Consider the following 20,788-nt stretch of genomic DNA (forward strand, 5'->3'; position numbering starts at 1 on the left):
GCTGCGGGGACTTGCTTCCATTCAGCCACAAGAGCATTAGTGAGGTCAGGCACTGATGTTGGGCGATTAGGCCTGGCTCGCAGTCGGTGTTCCAATTCATCCCAAAGGAGTTTGATGGGTTCAGGTCAGGGCTCTGTGCAGGCCAGTCAAGTTCTTCCACACCGATCTCGACAAACCATTTCTGTATGGACCTCGCTTAGTGCATCGGGGCATTGTCATGCTGAAACAGGAAATGGCATTCCCCAAACTGTTGCCACAAAGTTGGAAGCACAGAATCGTCTAGAATGTCACTGTATGCTGTAGCATTAAGATTTCCCTTCACTGGAACTAAGGGGCCCAGCCCAAACCATGAAAAACAGCCCAGACCATAATTCCTCCTCCACCAAACTTTACAGTTGGCACTATGCATTCGGGCAGGTAGCGTTCTCCTGGCATCCGCCAAACCCAGATTAGTCCGTCGGACTGCCAGATGGTGAAGCGTGATTCATCACTCCAGACAACACGTTTCCACTGCTCCAGAGTCCAATGGCGGTGATTTACACCACTCCAGCCGACGCTTGACATTGTGCATGGTGATTTTAGGCTTATGTGCGGCTGCTCGGCCATGGAAACCCATCTCATGAAGCTCCCGACGAACAGTTATTGTGCTGACTTTGCATCCAGACGCAGTTTGGATCTCGGTAGTGAGTGTTGCAACCGAGGACAGACTATTTTTACGTGCTACGCACTTCAGCACTCGGTGTTCCCGTTCTGTGAGCTTGTGTGGCCTGCCACTTTGCAGCTGAGCCGTTGTTGCTCCTAGACATCTCCACTTCACAATAACAGCACTTACAGTTGACCGGGGCAGCTCTAGCAGGGCAGAAGTTTGATGAACTGACTTGTTGGAAAGGTGGCATCCTATGACGGTTTAAAGTCACTGAGCTCTTCAGTATGGGCCATTCTACTATCAATGTTTGTCTATAGAGATTGCATGGCAGTGTGCCCGATTTTATACACCTGTCAGCAATGGGTGTGGCTGAAATAGCCGAATCCACTAATTTGAAGGGGTGTCCACATACTTTGTATATATAGTGTATACTAGACCTCACCTCTGACTTAGTTCTTATGGTAAGGGAACGGTCTGCAGCATGTTCCAGTGAAAACACCAATGTCATGACATACATTATTTATTATTTCTTACAAATGTTCATCAAGTACACCACAAAAATATTAATATTCCTTCCTATTTTATAGCACACAGTTTTGGTACAGTAGTTCATTTCAACATAAAAAACAGTATCAATGCAGTACATCTTACTGTGTATAAAAATCACAAATAAGCAAGTCTATGTTCCTGTTGATTTGCATGTGGCAACAGTTCTCCAGCTGAGTGAGGTTGTCAGGGTGGTTGTCCTTCAGTCTGCATGGATTGTCCAGCAGAGGGCAGGGTTCGTCCTACCATACCAGTGTCTCCATGAAAATAACAGTCTCTCTCATTGCCTTGCATGTCCACAAGTTCATATCCCATGGCTCATGGAAAAGAGTCCCAAGCATAAAAATGTGGCATTTGTTTGGACTGTTGAGTCTCTTTCTCTCTCATGGTGGGAAAAGGAGTCTTACAAGAAAATAGCCCTTGCTCCAGAATTGAACTACTGTGTTGGTAGGTCCTTTATGTAGTTGAAGGTCTTTTAGAAAATATACAAGAGAACCACTGGCCATAAGAGAGGTGGAGCCTTGTTATGTCCATCTGCAGAGGGCCAATGAAGTGGCCAGAGAAGCCAAGAAGAGGGCCACCGATAGGCTGATCTCTGAAGCTCCTCCACAGTCTTTCGCATCTTCCTAAAATCAGCAAGAAGAGAAGAACATTTCAAAATTAATTCATAAATCCTCATATCATTTTTTTGGGCTGTGGAGACTCTTTTTAAATCGGTTATTTGAATAACCCTTTGTATAACCATGTGTATGGTTCTTCATTACAAAGTTAGAACCAGAGGGTTCTTCATTACACTGTAAACAATCCTGGCTACTGGTTGCAGTGAAAATACGGTAACTATACAAAAAGTAACTGTATTTCTAGACATAGATTAAGGTACACTACACTCGGCGGTCCCGTTCTGTGAGCTTGTGTGGCCTACCACTTCGCGGCTGAGCTGTTGTTGCTCCTAAACGTTTCCACTTCACAATAACAGCACTTACAATTGACAGGGGCAGCTCTAGCAGGGCAGAAGTTTGACGAACTGACTTGTTGGAAAGGTGGCATCCTATGACGGTGCCACGTTGAAAGTCACTGAGCTCTTCAGTTCGGCCATTCTACTGCCAATGTTTGTCTATGGAGATTGCATGGCTGTGTGCTCAAATTTTTAAACCTGTCAGCAACGGGTGTGGCTTTAATAGCCAAATCCACTAATTTGAAGGGGTGTCCACATATTTTTGTTTATATAGTGTACTATTGCTATAAGGGACAGTATGCTGCTAAATTCTGATTGCTTGGGAGTCACCCTCACTTGGGATTTGAACTCACAACCTCAAGTTTGTCAGCAACCTGAATTTTCTGCTATGCCACCGGGTCTGTGAGTATGATAGAGAGTGTTTTAAGATAAGAACCAACAAACATTCTGTGCTCGATAAAATCAGATCCGTTTTAGCCAACATCCGCATAGTGGTTGTTTTGACAGTGCCAGAGGTGGAACTGCGGTAGAGCTGTCAAATCCACAAGCGGCTCCTGGCATTATACCTGAAGCGAAAATTGCCATTGGCTGCACAGAGTTGCATTAACAGAAATCCCATGCAGCCTTGTTTACAAGTTCGAACATTGGAATGTGAGATGTAATCTATACTTCGATTAGGATGATAGAATCCTCATTATTTTGTTGAATGATTTTTCAATTTGAGCCAAATTAATTCTATATAGCCTACACTTTCTTGTTCTGAACTTTTTACGTGAGTGGGGCGGGTGGGGCTTTGTGACAATGATCGCTAGAGAAGCTGCTCACCGATTTGACAGCTCCAACACAGTTCCACCTCTGACACCGCCAAAACATCCGCTATGCGAGTGTCTGCTATTGCCGGTTAACACTTGATCTGATTGAATCTAGGCCTCTGTCATTTGTCCCTATGGGGGAAACCTTTTTTGGTGCTATGTAGAACCCTTTGATTTTTTAGAACCCTCTCACAAGGAACCCTAGGTGGGTTCTTTGTTTTGTCCCTGTAAGGGAACCCATTTTGGTTCTACGTAGAACCCTCTCATGAAGAACCCTCTGGTTCCATGGTTCTGTCATCTGCCCCTATGGGGGAATCCTTTTGGGTGCCATGTATAACCCTTTGATTTGTCCCTGTAGGGGAACCCTTTTGAGTTCCATATAGAACCCTCTCATGAAGAACCCTCTGGTTCCATGGTTCTGTCATCTGCCCCTATGGGGGAATCCTTTTGGGTGCCATGTATAACCCTTTGATTTGTCCCTGTAGGGGAACCCTTTTGAGTTCCATATAGAAACCTCTCATGAAGAACCCTCTGGTTCCAGGTAGAACCAATGACAGGTTCTACAGTTATACTTATAGCATACTCCAGATGAGCTTATGGCACACACTGTTAGGTACTCACAAAATCAAGTAGAAAAGGTAGTTTATATTCAATGTAGGTCGGGGCAATGTACTGGAGGGGGCTCGTTAGCATATTTGGGGGCATGGTCTAAAATATGTTGTATTTGTGCCAACCGTTAGTGGAAGTGTTGTACCAGTTTAAAGGTCCAATGCTGCTGTTTTTATTGCAATATCAAATGATTTATGGGTAACAATTAAGTACCTTACTGTGTTTTTAATTCAAATGGTCAAAAAGAGAAAACTATTTCTCAAGCATGGATTTTGCTTGGACTGTGTGTGAGTGGTCTGAAAGAGGGGCCTACTTGGAAGAGCCTAATGGGAGGGATGTGAAACCTGAAAACTAGCTATTTTTGGCAGAGAGGAGGGCAAACTCTCTTTGCTATTGATCTATTAACTTAAACCTATTAACAAAAGCCCCACCCAGCCAAACAAGCTGACATTTCAGGCGGTCTTTTCAAACAGCTCTTACACTTAAAGTGCATTTTCATAATTTTACAGTATTATTTCAACCTCATAGTGTGGAAATAGATATAAAACACAGGGAAATTATGTTTTTGACTGCATTGCTCCTTTAAGTGATTTCATCTTGCGTTGATGAAGGTTGATCACCTCATTTGTCCACTCCCAGTTCTATAATAATAATAATAATATGCCATTTAGCAGACGCTTTTATCCAAAGCGACTTACAGTCATGCGTGCATAAATTTTTTGTGTATGTGTGGTCCCGGGGATCGAACCCACTACCTTGGCGTTACAAGCGCCGTGCTCTACCAGCTGAGCTACAGAGGACCACATGATCTACAATCTTTGTAAGAGCTTTTGACAATCAAGAGCTGCACTGTTAAGAGGTTACTGTGCATTTTGCAGTAAGTTAATGGCAGTTTGTCAACAGGAAGTTCATGTTTATTTTTCAATAATATACGGTCAACTTGCTGCAAGTAGTTATTGTAAAATTCACAGTTACTTACTGTGGCTGATCTCTGTCACGCTCACTGACCTGATGGTGTAGCAGCAAGGTCAATTTTCTGTCAACCAAGGCCGGTGAGGCTGAGTCCCAAATGTGCTCATCACAAATAATGCTTAGTAGTTGTCAACTAATGTTAAGCTATATCTTGTAATCAGAAAAGTTAGTGTGAATTTTACATTAACTTACTGACAGCTGGTTGCCAGTTAGGGACTGCAAAATGTACAGCAACTTCCAGGCAACTAACTGCCATTAAGCTACTGTGAAAATGCACAGTAACTTCTTAACAGTGCAGCTCTTTATTGTCACATTCTCTTACAAAGATTGCAGAACTGACAGTATTAAAAGAGGTGCTCAAACTTTAACAACACAACCATCAACCACTTAAACTGGTACAACACTTCCACTGACGTTTGGTACAAACACAAATTCAGAAACTTGTTGTTGTTTACCGTACGTTCACTGCAACCAGTAGCCTGTAGTGTACCGTAACATTACAGGAACTTTTTAACAGTGTAAGAACAGGATGGTTCTTCACAACCATCACAACAGTAAAGAACCTTTCCTGATAGGCAAATCAATGCTTACACATATCACTCTTACCCCTGACAAAGAACCCCTCAATAACCTTTGAGTGTACTGCTTTATATTGATTGACACAACAATCTACTTTGACTATTCATCTCTGTGAATCACATTCCATTTAAATGTAACAAACACTTCTCTATTTGAATTTCAACATGCCTGCTATGCTAAGCCTGTAGCCAATGACAGGAATTAACTCAATATTACACCATTATACAATGAGGAGGAAGAGGGCTGACCTTAGGATGATAGGCGTGACAGGAGTTTGGGCGCCGGCGGACTTTCTGAGATTTCATCCTGTTACACTTGACTGATGCATTGTATTTGACCTCCTTGGGCTCCAGGGTGATGGAGGAGTACTGGCGGGAGCAGTCACAGTCCGCCTGGACCACCATCAACACCAGGTTACTTTCAGGGACCGCCTGCACCACAAACATCCTGGAACACAGCACATTCCGTTAACATTACATTCTGGAACACAAGTTCAGTTAAACAAGATTCAGTTACATTCTGGAATAAAAAAATACTCAGTTAATATAACATTGGGGACACGCTGAGAAACTCTAATGTAGTGAAATGTAGGGCTCTTTAGCACTGATATTCTGGCAGTTCAGATAATTGCAGGTTGGTATCATGGCCATAAGATGGCGCCACCACAGTGGAGTTGATTGTCTGATGAATGTTCTTACTTCTGACATCGGCCACATTTGATGAGGCTGTTGGTCTCTCTGATGGAGGAATCGTACATGAAGCCAGGATACTCTGTGTCACACGGCTGCAGCGCGTCAACCTTCTTGGCTTTATGGGCTAATGAGGATAAAGTAAACATTAATGTAATGTTTGTTTGTTTCAAAGAAGTGCATACTTACACACACACACACTCACTCACTCACTCACTCACTCACTCACTCACTCACTCACTCACTCACTCACTCACTCACTCACACTCATACACTCACACACAGTACTTATACCCGCCCACATCTACAGGCACCCATCCCAGAGCTGTGGATCTCTACTCACATGTATGGTAGCCAGCCTTGGCTGTGTGTTGGGAATCACAGTGGAGAGGAGATGGATGGTGCACCATTCACAATGGACCACAGACAAATGAACATGGCAATGGGAGTGACCATGGGTGAGAAAATGGATGGGAGACAGCATTTGGATGAGAGACAATGACATGTGAATGAGACAGAGACATTTAGACACGGTATGAAAACTGCAGGATGATTCATCAAGGGAATATGAAAGCAAAAACATGTATTATGTTGAAAGTGACTCTCCCTTCTCAGGTATGGATCCAAATATCCTCTTTGCAATGGCCTTTGTCACAAAGTATTAAGAGCGTAATTTACCGTCTACAACGTAATCCGAGTGCCACAACCCACAGAAGTTGAACTCCAGTAAGAACCTGTACAGAAGTAGAGTTGTTGGAGAGAAAAGACGGTTTAAAAAAACAATTAATTTCTCCCAAACTCAGCCCAAGAAGTGCATCTCATACTTACATCAACATGTGAGAGAAGAACCATTTGATCACTGTCGCAAGGCCGTAAAAAGGCTATAGGAAGGAGAGATGGAGATACAGAGAGAGAGAGAGTTGAAAGAGAAGAAAACAACAGGTAACTCAGGTGAAAGAGAGCAAGAAGAGAGCATCTGCTAAGTTACCATATTATTCAATCAGCAGGTAACATTTTATAATAACTTGCATCATAAGCCATTAATAAATGGTTCATGATTTGCTGATTATCTGTTAATCTTTATAACTATATGTATTATTGCCATTGAGCAATTGATTAAAGATAAATAAATAAAGTTGCATACTGTATATATGTTCCCAACAATTGAATGGGTAAACGTAACCAACGTTTAAACTTGTAGTGCCTTCTTCATGGTTGAGCAATTGATAAAGCAATTGAAAAACATGCTTATTGTCACGCCCTGGCTCTGGGGACACTTATATGTTGAGCCAGGGTGTGTAGGGTCTATGTTTTGTGTTCTATGTTCAGTGTCTAGTTCATGTGTTTTCTAGGTTGGCCGGGGTGGTTCTCAATCAGAGGCAACGAGAATCAGCTGTTGCTTGTTGTCTCTGATTGGGAACCATACTTAGGCAGCCTGTTGTGCACTTGTGTTTTGTGGGATCTTGTTCCGTGTAGGTTTGTGTATGACCGAGGACGTCACGTTTCGTTTTGTAATCATTGTTTAAGTTCTCATTAAAAGAGATGTACGCATATCACGCTGCGCCTTGGTTCACTTTTCATGACGATCGTGACACTTATCTGGCATGACTTACACTGAGCAGAGGGCGAGCATTACTGGAATGACTGTGTCCTGATCTACACATGCCCTGGTAGTCGTACAGTGACACCCTGGTGGACAAACACACAACAATTAGGTAGTTAGGGGTTACATAACCTTGCACAATAGGTTCAATCAATGGTATAATATGTACAACATAATGTAGCTTCTCTTACTTCTTGAACATGCCTGACTTGATCAACGCTGTCATCACAGATCCGTCCACTTCCCCAAAGAAACGTCCGACCTATAGAGACAATGTCAACATCAAGCTCTAAGTCACCCCAGAGCTTTATCACTATATGATTATACATCACTTCAGAGTCAGAGAGATGGAGTCAGAGGGAGATTCTGTAACACCAAAAAGGCGTTCCGTATCTTACGTTATGGAAGCTGCCCTATTAGTAAGCTGTTAGTAAACACTTTCATATGTTATAGTCAACATGAACATCATCTATTGGATCCTAGAGGCTTAAAGGCCCAGTGCAGTCAACAACGTGATTTTCCTGTGTTTTATGTATATTTCCACACTATGAGGTTGGAAAAATACTGTGAAATGGTGAAAATTATGATAATGCCATTTTAGTGTAAGAGCTGTTTGAAAATATCGGCTGAAATTTCACCCTGTTTTGGTGGGATGGAGTTTTGGCCTGCCTGGTGACATCACCAGGTGGTAAATTAGTTAATAGACCAAAAAGAAAGAGAGTTCCAAACCACTATGCCAATAACAGCTAGTATTCAGTTTTCCCCACCCCACTCAGACCACTCCCAAACAGTCTTAGCAAAATTCTTGCTTGAGAAATTGCTCTTTGCTAAGAAGCTGTTTTTGTTTATTTTTGACCATTTTAATTGAAAACAGTCACAGTAAGGTACTTAATTGTTACCCAGAAATGATTTGATATTAAGATAAAAACAGCTGCATTGGACCCCAAACCACTCATTCCTTTAATTTACAGTGTTAAATAACACAAATATGTGAGAACAATATTTTTTGTGAACAAATGTTTCGTTTTGGCATTATAATATGGTTGTTAGCAACATGGGAAATCGTTGTGGAAATCTGTTGCAGCTCAAGTCAACTACAAAATCCACAATGCAATGCTGTCTCTATGAGCTGGCTGGCTATCTAGCTAGCAAACGTAGATACACACAATAATACCGAAGACACTATCAGCATCTAACATAGCTAGTTAGCTGTAAAATCACCTGCACTATCAATTTAGGAGTCTACAATCTCACCATGTTCAACCTGCAGATCGATGTGCCTCACAGAGTGGAGTCTAACATTCACAACGGGAGATATACTTTGAGGAGATGGGAAACGTTGCCCATGCTAAGTCAATAGGCAGCATGGTGCATTCTGTGCGATTTTGGGACAAGGAGCACTCTCCATCAAGGAGTGAATGGGAGGCTATTGGGCACTAGCTCAAAAACCCAACATTAGCATGAATTTTGTAAACAAGAAGTACAACATTACAAATCTTTTCCGAGATGTGAGATAATTCACTTGCTATCTGTAGTATCGTATAGCTTTGGAATCGTGACATTACCTACTTTTGAGCACATATGCACTGACTTTGAGAAGGGATCGAGTGACAATTAGCTTACCAACCGCGTGACGCAGCATGACAACGTGAACGCAATTGGTCGACAGTCTGCTGTGTGAGGCATTATAAATTCCTTCATTTTAATTGGACTAGACAATAGGAAAAATGTGGCAGACGTTAAATTACACATTTCTCGAAGTAGGACGCAAACAAATGATAGTCCCCTGTAGCTCAGTTGGTAGAGCATGGCGCTTGCAACGCCAGGGTTGTGGGTTCGTTTCCCACGGGGGGCCAGTATGAAAAATGTATGCACTCACTAACTGTAAGTCGCTCTGGATAAGAGCGTCTGCTAAATGACGTAAATGTAATGATCAATGGCTCATTCGAGAGAAGATTACCTCCAGAGTTATGACATCGGCCAGTATTGAAATCTGACATGTATGATAGACGTTTTCGCAATCTGAAAGTCGTATTCCTATTAACTTCCAGTGTAGTGAGAGCGACCTTATCACGGTGCTACGTCATACCGGACGGATTTCTGCCTGCTTGAACGCCAATAACTCAGATACACATGAAAACATGAAATGACCCAGGGAATTGATAGAACATCACTCAGAGATGCACAAAAACAACATAACATTCAAAATGGGTGAACCTTTCCTTTAAGTTATCTCCATCCAGTATTCTGTACCTCTACTATATGTATTTACCTGTTACTATCATGTACTGTATGTTCATGTCATGTTAGAGTACTGTTGTCTGTGAATGAGTGTCACAGCTTATTCAATATGACAGAGAGAGAGGTTAACCTAACCTAAAGTACAGTATACACTCCCCTCTCTCTTTCTTCACTCTTTCTTCTCTTGCTGTAGCACATCTCTGTTCCCCTGAATTATTCAAGGCCACTTTGTTTTAGCAACCCTGTCCAAGTTAACAAGTCATCCTCTCTCCTCCTCCCCTTTCTCTCTATGTGCGGCTGACACTTTATTTCAATCAGATATAAAGATAAATAAATAAATATAGAGAGAAGGGGAGAAGAGGAAAATAATTTCCCTGTGGCCTTTTAAGTGATTCAGTGTTTGCTGAGTTTGTGTGTGTGTTTGCTGAGTGTGTGTGTGTGTTTGCAGAGTGTGGGCTTCGGTCCCGGAATTGAACTTGACGCTCTATTTACCTGTCAGAAATGTTGTGAAATAAAACTGCAACAACGTTTCGGCGGAAAGATTTGCAAACAATGCATCCATCATAGTATGGGAATCCAATGCAGTTCCAAAGCAGTGTGTCCTCGATCAAATCTATTACCGACAAACTACATGTTGTGTAGTCAGCATCTAGACTTTGTTTCTGCTTAGTCATAGTCTAGTAAAATAAAAATAAATGTTTTATTGTCACATACACCGGATAGGTGCAGTGAAACGTGTTGTTTTACAGGGTCAGCCATAGTTGTACGGCACCCCTGGAACAAATTAAGGTTATGTGTCTTGCTCAAGGGCACATCAGCAGATTATTCACCTTGTCGGCTCGGGTATTTGAATCAGCGACCTTTCGGTTACTGGCCCAACGCTCTAACCGCGAGGCTACCAGCTGCCTCGCGGTTAGAGAAAAAGTTAGAGAAAAAGAGACAGGATTGTGTCGAGGCACAGATCTGGGGAAGGGTACCAAAAATTTTCTGCAACATTGAAGGTCCCCAAGAACACAGTGGCCTCCATCCTTCTTAAATGGAAGAAGTTTGGAACCATCAAGACTCTTCCTAGAGCTGGCCGCCCGGCAAACCTGAGCAATCGGGGGAGAAGGGCCTTGGTCAGGGAGGTGACCAAGAACCTGATGGTCACTCTGACAAAGCTCCAGAGTTCCTATGTGGAGATGGGAGAACCTTCCAGAAGGATAACCATCTCTGCAGCACTCCACCAATCAGGCCTTTATGGTGGAGTGGCCAGACGGAAGCCACTCCTCAATAAAAGGCACATGACAGCCCGCTTGGAGTTTGCCAAAAGGCACCTAAAGGATTCTCAGAACATGAGAAACAAGATTCTCTGGTCTGATGAAATCAAGATTGAACTCTTTGGCCTGAATGCCAAGCGTCATGTCTGGAGGAAACCGCTCATCACCTGGCCAATACCATCCCTACGGTGAAGCATGTTGGTGGCAGCATCATGCTGTGGGGATGTTTTTCAGTGGCAGGGACTGGGAGACTAGTCAGGATCGATGGAAAGATGAACAGAGCAAAGTACAGAGAGATACTTGATGAAAACCTGCTCCAGAGCACTCAGGACCTCAGACTGGGGCGAAGGTTCACCTTCCAACAGGACAACAACCCTAAGCACACAGCCAAGACAGCGTAGGAGTGGCTTCAGGACAAATCTCTGAATGTCCTTGAGTGGCCCAGCCAGAGCCCGGACTTGAACCCGTTCTAACATCTCTGGAGAGACCTGAAAATAGCTGTGCAGCCACGCTCCCCATCCAACCTGACAGAGCTTGAGAGGATCTGCAGAGAAGAATGGGAGAAACTCCCCAAATACAGGTGTGCCAAGCTTGCAGTGTGATACCCAAGAAGACTTGAGGCTGTAATCGCTGCCAAAAGTGCTTCAACAACAAAGTACAGAGTAACAAAATGTGGAGAAAGTGAAGGGGTCTGAATACTTTCCGAATGCACTGTATGTACATTAGATGGTGTCCATATTGATCGTGTCCCTGCTTACAAATATCTGGACATCTGTATAGATGAAAAGCTGTCTTTTAAAAAGCATATTGTTGAGTTAGTTAAGAAGCTGAGAATAAAAATGGGCTTCTTCTATAGAAATAGGTCCTGCCTCTCACTAGAAAGTAGATTATTCAGTCAAAGCTGCCACTTCATTAAAGCCGTTAGATGGAGTTGATCATAGTGCACTGCGCTTTATTACGGGCGCCAATTTGAGCAATCATCACTGCATTCTCTCTTTGATGTCACTTAGGTTGATACAGTGCTATGTTTTCATTTATAAAGCCCTTTTACAAAAGGTCTCACTGCACCTAACATCTTTACTGAACTTTAGACTTACGAGTTACCACACCCGGGATGGCCACTCTGGAAATTCCTTTTGTCTCAACTAAGTTAGGTAAATCATCTTTTAGTTTTTGTGCACCTTATTTGCACCTTATTTGTGGAACAATCTTCAAAATGTTCTTACATTTGATGTTTTGGGTCTCTAGGGCAATTCAGAAAGCTGATTGAGGACCTTATTACTGATGATTGTGTTTGTTTTTTTTGACTGGGTTTTTCTTTCAGTTTGCATTTTGTATTTCTATTTTCATGTGTGTATTTTCTGTAATTTATGTAATTCAGGGATGATCTATAAAATAGATGTTGTTCTCAGTATGTCTACCTGATAAAATAAAGGTTAAATAAAATAAAATAAATACCTTGGTACATTAGACATTTTAAAGAAGTTATGTATGACCCATTTCTTGAAGTCATCACTGCTTCCATATCTCCTATGATTAAATATTTAGAGCTCTGCCTTAGCCCAATCCCTCTCTCGGAATAAAAAGGGAGGGATACTCTTGGTGTTTCCACAAAACTTTGTCCTAACCTCAGCAAAATGTACCCGGGGTAGCACTAAATCATACTATCTGCTTAGTAAGGTTTGCTTTTAGTTCCTTACTGAGACAATAACATATGGAATTAAAAGGGAAAATGTAAATACTTCATCCTTGGTTTGGCCTGAGTAGCCTTAATGTTAGTGAATGTTTTATTTCCTCTGGGACTGGCAGTGACTGCAGCAAGAATACTTTTATGAGTAGATCAGCTTGAAAGTTGAGCTGACAGACGTTTTGCACTGTTTCACTTTGGATGTAGTCATCAATCTAGCAAGAGGACAATATTTTATTAATGTAGTAGTGCTTCCCCCCCTAGAAAGCTATGACCTTTGGCTTTCCCCTTGAATTGTTTATTTATGTATGAGAAAAAAACACTTTTCAACCCATATGATGTAGTATGCAATAAAAGTATAATTAAACATACAAATCTGATGATATGATTTTTTTTTTTAATGAATGAATAAGCCTTTTCAGACTTTATAATATGTCCATATATAGTTATAATCTGTTTTAGGAACATCTACCTAAAATATTTCACATTCTTTATTACTTTACCAAACATATCATGACATTAGTGATAGTCAAAATCTGTTACATTTGTGAACTTCTAAATCAACATTAAATGGGCAATTTAAACAGCGTGCGTCCCTCCTATAAAGAAGGGCTATGTAAAGGGCTCGATTTTGTCATTCTGAGCATATGCAGTGTCTGCCTCCGACGTAAAACATTTTTTGGACTTCCACACAAAATTACTTCTTGACTTATTTTAGGTTTAAGGAAGTGTGTAGGTCGTATTCTTTATCATAGAGCTATGAAAGTATGTATTTCGATCCACCTGCTAGAGACAAATTCAGCGATTGCTTTGCCATGTCTGTGCCATGAAGCAGTCGAGCTGGATAAATGTTTTTCTAAGGGCCGCCCCTTTGACGTGATGTCAATGTGAAGTGATATAAATCGATGTAATGATGCAGCCAACCACCAGAGGGGGGGAAATACAAGTTTATTCGACAGAGGACCTTTACATGGTCCAAGGAAGGTCTGGATTTCTGTCTTCTGACTTACAGAACGGTGGGAAATCAATAAAATAAGTAATGTAAACATATAAATATTTCTAAAAGTAATTCTAGTGGCAGATTTGGGAACTGTCAGCTTAAGAGGTTTTAATATTGCAGATTAGTAGGTTCTATCATTTTAATTGTTTGCATCATTTCTAATTCCCCTTATTTATGTTATTTCTATATATATTTTTTCTGCCCTACCCTAACATCCCAACCCTACCATCCCTACACTAATTGGAGTAAGCTAACGGACAACAATTCTTCTACTGCTACTTACAGGTATTTCGCTCACATCTATGGTACCTGTTGTTAAATAATTATACATATATTCCTAATTTCCTCCTTCAAGTGCAGGATTTTCACCCACAGCGTCCAATCCATCATTCATTCTGATTTTAACTCCAATCCTCCGATGTCCACAGATTAACCCATCTTTCCCAGTATATTGCTATTTTTCTATTTCCTTTTGCAATACATCCCTCCATTTTACTATGATGTCTTACGAGGGTTCCTGAACCTAAAATTTCTAGCGATATAAAAAATAAATACTTTACCCATTGACTGATCTTGGTTTTTCAGATCCCCTAACAATACAGTTTGCAGTTCCATCTGAACCCTGATATTATGACATAACAACCATTCCTGGACCTGACTCCAAAAGCGAGCCACCAATGGAAAGTACCAGATTTTGTTTCCTTGTAGCAAAGTCTGCACAAGGCTGACTGTTCAATGCCCCATATGCCCTACCCTATGCTTTGACTTCTTTCTCCCCTCTCTCTCCAGATGAAATCTTGCGACTTGTGACGGCCGGTCACCCAACAACCTGCCCGCTTGACCCTATCCCCTCCTCTCTTCTCCAGACCATTTCCGGAGACCTTCTCCCTTACCTCACCTCGCTCATCAACTCATCCTTGACCGCTGGCTATGTCCCTTCCGTCTTCAAGAGAGCGAGAGTTGCACCCCTTCTCAAAAAACCTACACTCGATCCCTCCGATGTCAACAACTACAGACCAGTATCCCTTCTTATTTTCTCTCCAAAACTCTTGAGCATGCCGTCTTTAGCCAACTCTCTTGCTATCTCTCTCAGAATGACCTTCTTGATCCAAACCAGTCAGGTTTCAAGACTGGTCATTCAACTGAGACTGCTCTTCTCTGTGTCACGGAGGCTCTCCGCACTGCTAAAGCTAACTCTCTCTCCTCTGCTCTCGTCCTTCTAGACCTATCTGCAGCCTTTGATACTGTGAACCATCAGATCCTCCTCTCCACCCTCTCCGAGTTGGGCATCTCCGGCGCGGCTCACTCTTGGATTGCGTCCTACCTGACATGTCGCTCCAACCAGGTGGCGTGGCGAGAATCTGTTTTCGCACCACATGCTCTCACCACTGGTGTCCCCCAGGGCTCAGTTCTAGGCCCTCTCTTATTCTCGCTTTACACCAAGTCACTTGGCTCGGTCATATCCTCACATGGCCTCTCCTATCATTGCTACGCAGATGACACACAATTAATCTTCTCCTTTCCCCCTTCTGATAACCAGGTGGCGAATCGCATCTCTTCATGTCTGGCAGACATATCAGTGTGGATGACGGATCACCACCTCAAGCTGAACCTCAGCAAGATGGAGCTGCTCTTCCTCCCGGGGAAGGACTGCCCGTTCCATGATCTAGCCATCACGGTTGACAACTCCGTTGTGTCCTCCTCCCAGAGTGCAAAGAGCCTTGGCGTGACCCTGGACAACACCCTGTCGTTCTCCGCTAACATCAAGGCGGTGACCCGATCCTGTAGGTTCATGCTCTACAACGTTCGCAGAGTACGACCCTGCCTTACACAGGAAGCGGCACAGGTCCTAATCCAGGCACTTGTCATCTCCCGTCTGGATTACTGCAACTCGCTGTTGGCTGGGCTCCCTGCCTGTGCCATTAAATCCCCTACAACTCATCCAGAACGCCGCAGCCCGTCTGGTGTTCAACCTTCCCAAGTTTTCTCACGTCACCCCGCTCCTCCGCACACTCCACTGGCTTCCAGTTGAAGCTCGCATCTGCTACAAGACCATGGTGCTTGCCTACGGAGCTGTGAGGGGAAGGGCACCTCCGTACCTTCAGGCTCTGATCAGTCCCTACACCCAAACGAGGGCATTGCGTTCATCCACCTCTGGCCTGCTGGCCCCCTCTACCTCTGCGGAAGCACAGTTCCCGCTCAGCCCAGTCAAAACTGTTCGCTGCTCTGGCACCCCAATGGTGGAACAAGCTCCCTCACGACGCCAGGACAGCGGAGTCACTCACCACCTTCCGGAGACACTTGAAACCCCACCTCTTTAAGGAATACCTGGGATAGGATAAAGTAATCCTTCTATCCCCCCTTACCCCACCCTCAAAAAATAAATACAAATAAAAAAAATATTGTAAAGTGGTTGTCCCACTGGCTATCATAAGGTGAATGCACCAATTTGCAAGTCACTCTGGATAAGAGCGTCTGCTAAATGACGAACATGTAAATGTATACCAAACATTACGAACACCTTCCTAATATTTAGTTGCACCCCCCCATTCTTGGTACACATGGGAAACTGTTGAGCATGAAAAACCCAGCAGCATTGCAGTTTTTGACACAAACTGGTGCGCCTGGCACCTACTACCATACCCCGTTCAAAGGCACTGACATGTTTTGTCTTGTCCATTTACCTGCTGAATGGCACTCATACACAATCCATGTCTCAATTGTGTCAAGACTTAAAAATCCTTCTTTAACCTGTCTCCTACCCTTCATCTACGCTGATTGAAGTGGATTTAACAAATTACATCAATAAGGGATCATAGCTTTCACCTGGATTCACCTGGTCAGTCTATGTCATGTTCTTAATGTTTTGTATACTCAGTGTATTGAGCATTCTTTTTGTAGCAAGTATTTTATATAATAGCTTAAATTGAAACAAACATATTCATGTGTCAAGTGTTGTTTTATATGTCAGTTCATAGACCCGATGCCAAGGTATTGGGGCATAAAAAACCTGTTCCCAACTGACTTGAATTTTAGGAATAGTTATACAGGAGGAACTGCTCTGGGTAAACAAGATGTGGTGTGTGTGTGTACATTTGTGTGTGTGTTCAGCCTACGTGTTTGTGTGTGTGTTTGTGCACTCTCCTCCAGCCCACGCTCCTCCTCAACCTCAAAGGTCTCCCAATTACAAGTGGTAGGATCACAATCGAACAAGGACAAAATACATCCCACCTTTAAGTCCCCTGTGGCCTATGTGACCTATGCCATGACAGGCTATAGGGGTCAAGATCCAGATCCATACAGGGCAAGCCTCATCTTCCCTCAGTGTAGCCAGCTGGACCTGCACATCTGGGGCTGCTATTGGCAGAGGATCCTGGCTGCATGGGGCAGCAGCTTAGGCTTTAGGCTGCAGCCCATCACTGACCATACTGCACGTGATGGGCCACCATTACCACTTCAGTCAGTCACAGACAGATGCACTTAGCGTCTGTCTGTATGGGAGTTAATGAGTGAGTGCAGTCCAGTACAGTGCAGCGGTGGGCTCTGTGGTAATCAAATCTACATTCGTTCTTCTTCTCACAGGGCCATGGTAATCCCAGGGCATTACATACATGTGATAAGATACCACACTGACTCCCTACTATAATGTGCAGTATAATAGGGTCTTATAGGCCCTCACTCACTGTTGTAGTCTTCAAGTGTATACTAAGATGTAAGGGCCGCCGCATACCCAGCACACTGTTATGTTCATTTATAAACACTTATGTTCCTTGCCCATTTCCACCACACTAATGCTCAGTAATACAGTTGTTCCAATCCATTTCCACCACACTAATGCTCAGTAATATGGTTGTTCCAGTCAAGGCCTCTCTACAATGAAGTCAAGTGATGAGGTGGCGCGGGCTGCTGGGTGCCTTTAGCCCCAGCTAGTCAGTTTCTGCTAATGTGTCTAAGAGGGATTAGGACCATAAGTGTTCTCAAATCCTATGAGTGCTCCAGATGTTGTTTTGGCCTGTTACTTACTGTCTGCCACGCAATCTCTCTCTCTCTCTCTCTCTCTCTCTCTCTCTCTCTCTCTCTCTCTCTCTCTCTCTCTCTCTCTCTCTCTCTCTCTCTCTCTCTCTCTCTCTCTCTCTCTCTCTCTCTCTCTCTCTCTCTCTCTCGTTGCTAAGGAGCTACCAGCACTGAACACACCCCTTAAGAAGAGTGTTAAGTTACAATCACCTGACCTTATGTGTATTTACATGGTTAAGCCGACCAGATTGTGATTATATAAATTATCCCTCCCCTGATCTGCTGATCTGCTTATCAAAAGGTTAAACATTTTCATTAACCACAGCTATTATGGTGCAATCGTTATATAACAAAGCACATATGATGTACTATAGTACAGATGAGGGGTTACAATAGAAGTGTCAACTGGTGTATGACGGTGGTGTTAGGATGGCTGTATGAAGTGGTTTGATATGTTCGGGTCACTGGGTGGTCATGATGTCGGTCACTTACCTCTGACCTCTCTTTAGAGACTATGATGAAGCCGTTGCTGTCGACAAGGAAACAGTTGACATCCTGGAGGAAAAGAAGTCAGGACATTAATGAAACATCATTAGCACTTATCCAATCATATTTGAACATTATTGTCATTCATGAATTGAATCGTAACTGAACCCAACCCTGTAGAATAGACTCAGTACTCACAACGCTCTGACAGCTGAGAGGGCAGAGACCTTCCACTCCAGTACACTGGAAAGAAAGAGAAAGAGAAAGAGAAAGAGACAGATGAGATAGAGAGAGAGATATGAGATAGAGAAAGAAAGAAAGAGAGAGATGAGATAGATAGATAGAGCGATAGAGAGAGAGAGAGAGAGAGAGAGAGAGAGAGAGAGAGAGAGAGAGAGAGAGAGAGAGAGAGAGAGAGAGAGAGAGAGAGAGAGAGAGAGAGAGAGAGAGGGGGGGGGTGGAGATCAAGGTCATGAGTCAGAAGGTCGACCACCACTCAGAAATAGATGAATCATGTGACTGACTGACAGCAGAGAGAGAGAGACCTATATGGATTTGGAACACACAACCGCAACAACAACACAAACACGGCTGGCTCTATAGCCGGTCAATAGGGTGTGATAACCTCTTCATACTCAGAGAGAGGAGTTAATATACTGTATAAACAGAAAGTGAAAGGTCACTGTTTACTTACGTCTGTGTCATTGGGCTGTGGGTGGAGGTGAGAGACAGAGAGGCAGAGGAGGAGAAAGACAGAGAGATGATCAAATGTTAGCACTTAGCAGATAATCCTAAATGTAGTGCACACATTTTGGTATGTGTGTATGTGATCCCTGCGGGAATTGATCCTGTGACCTTGACGTTGCCATGTTCTTACCAACTGAGCCAGAGATGGATTTGTGTCAGTAGTGTGATATGTCGTTGGGGAGCTGAGTGTGTGTATGTGCGTTTGTGTGTGTGTCTGTGTACGTTTGTCTGAGTTTGAATGTTTGTGTGTGTGCTTGTGTGTGTGTTGGTCCCTTACCTGAAAGGTAATGGCCCATAGCCTCTTCTCCAGCATTTCCAAGGACATCTGCACCCCAATGGCTAAAAATAGAACACGTGCGCGCACGCACGCACACACACACACACATACACACACACTCACTCAGGTCAGTTGAGAGAGGAAAACATGGACTCTGCAAAAACCCTGAACACAAAATATACTGTGACTGTCTGTGAAACTATATTGAGAGGCTGGGTGGGTGTGTTGTTGGGCATTACAGTGGGACAGGAAATCGATTAGGCCTTCAGTTCATCTCGATGCAGTTTGCACAATTAGCACCAGACTGCTGCTGTTTGCATGCAAATGGTCACTGTGTATACACTGATGAGCTAGCGTGAGGCGTGTGCTACAGGTAAATTGTGTCTGGGTGGGACAATGCAAATATCTGCCATGCTTTCATGGTAGACTGTTGTTGTTGATACCTCTGCAGTATTCTGTGTTGTGAGATACTAATGCTGGTAATATTTTATTTAACCAGCTGATTACTGATTAAAATTGTAATTACCTATTGATTGCATAGTTGTCTGATATTTTGCATAGTATGTCTGATGTTTTGTCTATATCATGTCTCTCTTTTTGTTGTGGATCTTTTTTGACGCAGTGCAATTTCTGTACTTAATACACATTTCTGCGAATGAAAGACAATAAAGTACTATCTAATTGAATGTAAACTAATCTAGTAATCTAGTAACAATTTACCCTAATGTTCATGATGGCTCACACACACATGCAGGCAGGTAGGCATGATGCACACAAACACACACAGTCTGGTCACTCTGCTAAAATAGGAGCCCTAACCAAAACCGTAGCTCATCTGCAGTCTGGGGAACTGAGGAGTACCACACACACTAACTGACTGACTGACTGACACAAGGTGATATGCAACACCAATAGTATGGGATGATAGCTTGATGACAGAGATACACATTTAAACCCCCTCTTGGAGTAGAGTAACTTGGTGGTGACATCTTATTGGACAGAATAGAGGAAATGCCAATCAAAAGACCTACTGTATTCCTCCCTGTCAGACATTGTCTACCTTTCCAGAGAGACCAATGACACAGCAGAATGAGTCGTCTCATAATGACATGATCATTGTCAGTAGCAGGCAGGGTTCCTGCCTGCCTGGCATTAGCCACTGGTGCAGCAGAGGTGTTTTGATTGTTTTGCTGCTTTGCTGCAGTCAGTAGTCTTCCACCAGATACAAGGCTGAAAATAATGTAAAAAGAGGCGCACGAACGCACACGCGCGCACACGCACACGCGCACACGCACACGCGCACACGCACACAACAACCTTCACTGTGGGCATTTTGGGGCAGACCCCGACACAGCTCAGGGTCCAGCCTTTACAACAGTCTATAGAGACACTCTCATCCTCTGTGAGGTACTGAGCTATATCAGCTGATTCCTCCCGCCCTCGCTGCCTCTCTCTCTCTCTCTCCTCCACTCTCTCTCTCACTCCCTCTCCTTTTTCATTCAGCTGTAACACACTATACTATTTTTAACTATTTTTGGCAAACCAGGCGTAATGCACACACACACACACACACACACACACACACACACACACACGTACACACGCACACACACACAAACAGACAAACACTCAGACACACCCACATGGCATGCATATATATGCCATA

General features: G+C 43.2%; 1 protein-coding gene across 1 annotated transcript in view; it reads right to left on the bottom strand.

Moving 5' to 3' along the window:
* Window positions 1–1,151: 1,151 nt before the first annotated feature.
* Window positions 1,152–20,788, bottom strand: part of LOC311135357 (voltage-dependent calcium channel subunit alpha-2/delta-4-like) — a gene marked incomplete at its 5' end in the record, with an annotated part of 86,564 nt that continues 66,927 nt past the window's right edge. The window contains 12 exons of the mRNA XM_084169299.1: window positions 1,152–1,818; window positions 5,368–5,566; window positions 5,818–5,935; window positions 6,152–6,172; window positions 6,487–6,542; window positions 6,637–6,689; window positions 7,422–7,497; window positions 7,603–7,673; window positions 18,105–18,167; window positions 18,297–18,341; window positions 18,793–18,807; window positions 19,123–19,184. Of these exons, the coding sequence (XP_084025425.1) occupies window positions 1,717–1,818; window positions 5,368–5,566; window positions 5,818–5,935; window positions 6,152–6,172; window positions 6,487–6,542; window positions 6,637–6,689; window positions 7,422–7,497; window positions 7,603–7,673; window positions 18,105–18,167; window positions 18,297–18,341; window positions 18,793–18,807; window positions 19,123–19,184 (881 nt within the window). The 3' untranslated portion in view covers window positions 1,152–1,716. The remainder of the gene's footprint in view (window positions 1,819–5,367; window positions 5,567–5,817; window positions 5,936–6,151; window positions 6,173–6,486; window positions 6,543–6,636; window positions 6,690–7,421; window positions 7,498–7,602; window positions 7,674–18,104; window positions 18,168–18,296; window positions 18,342–18,792; window positions 18,808–19,122; window positions 19,185–20,788) is intronic.

This window comes from Coregonus lavaretus (genome assembly GCF_964263955.1).
Source record: "Coregonus lavaretus genome assembly, chromosome: 9".
NCBI lineage: Eukaryota > Metazoa > Chordata > Actinopteri > Salmoniformes > Salmonidae > Coregonus > Coregonus lavaretus.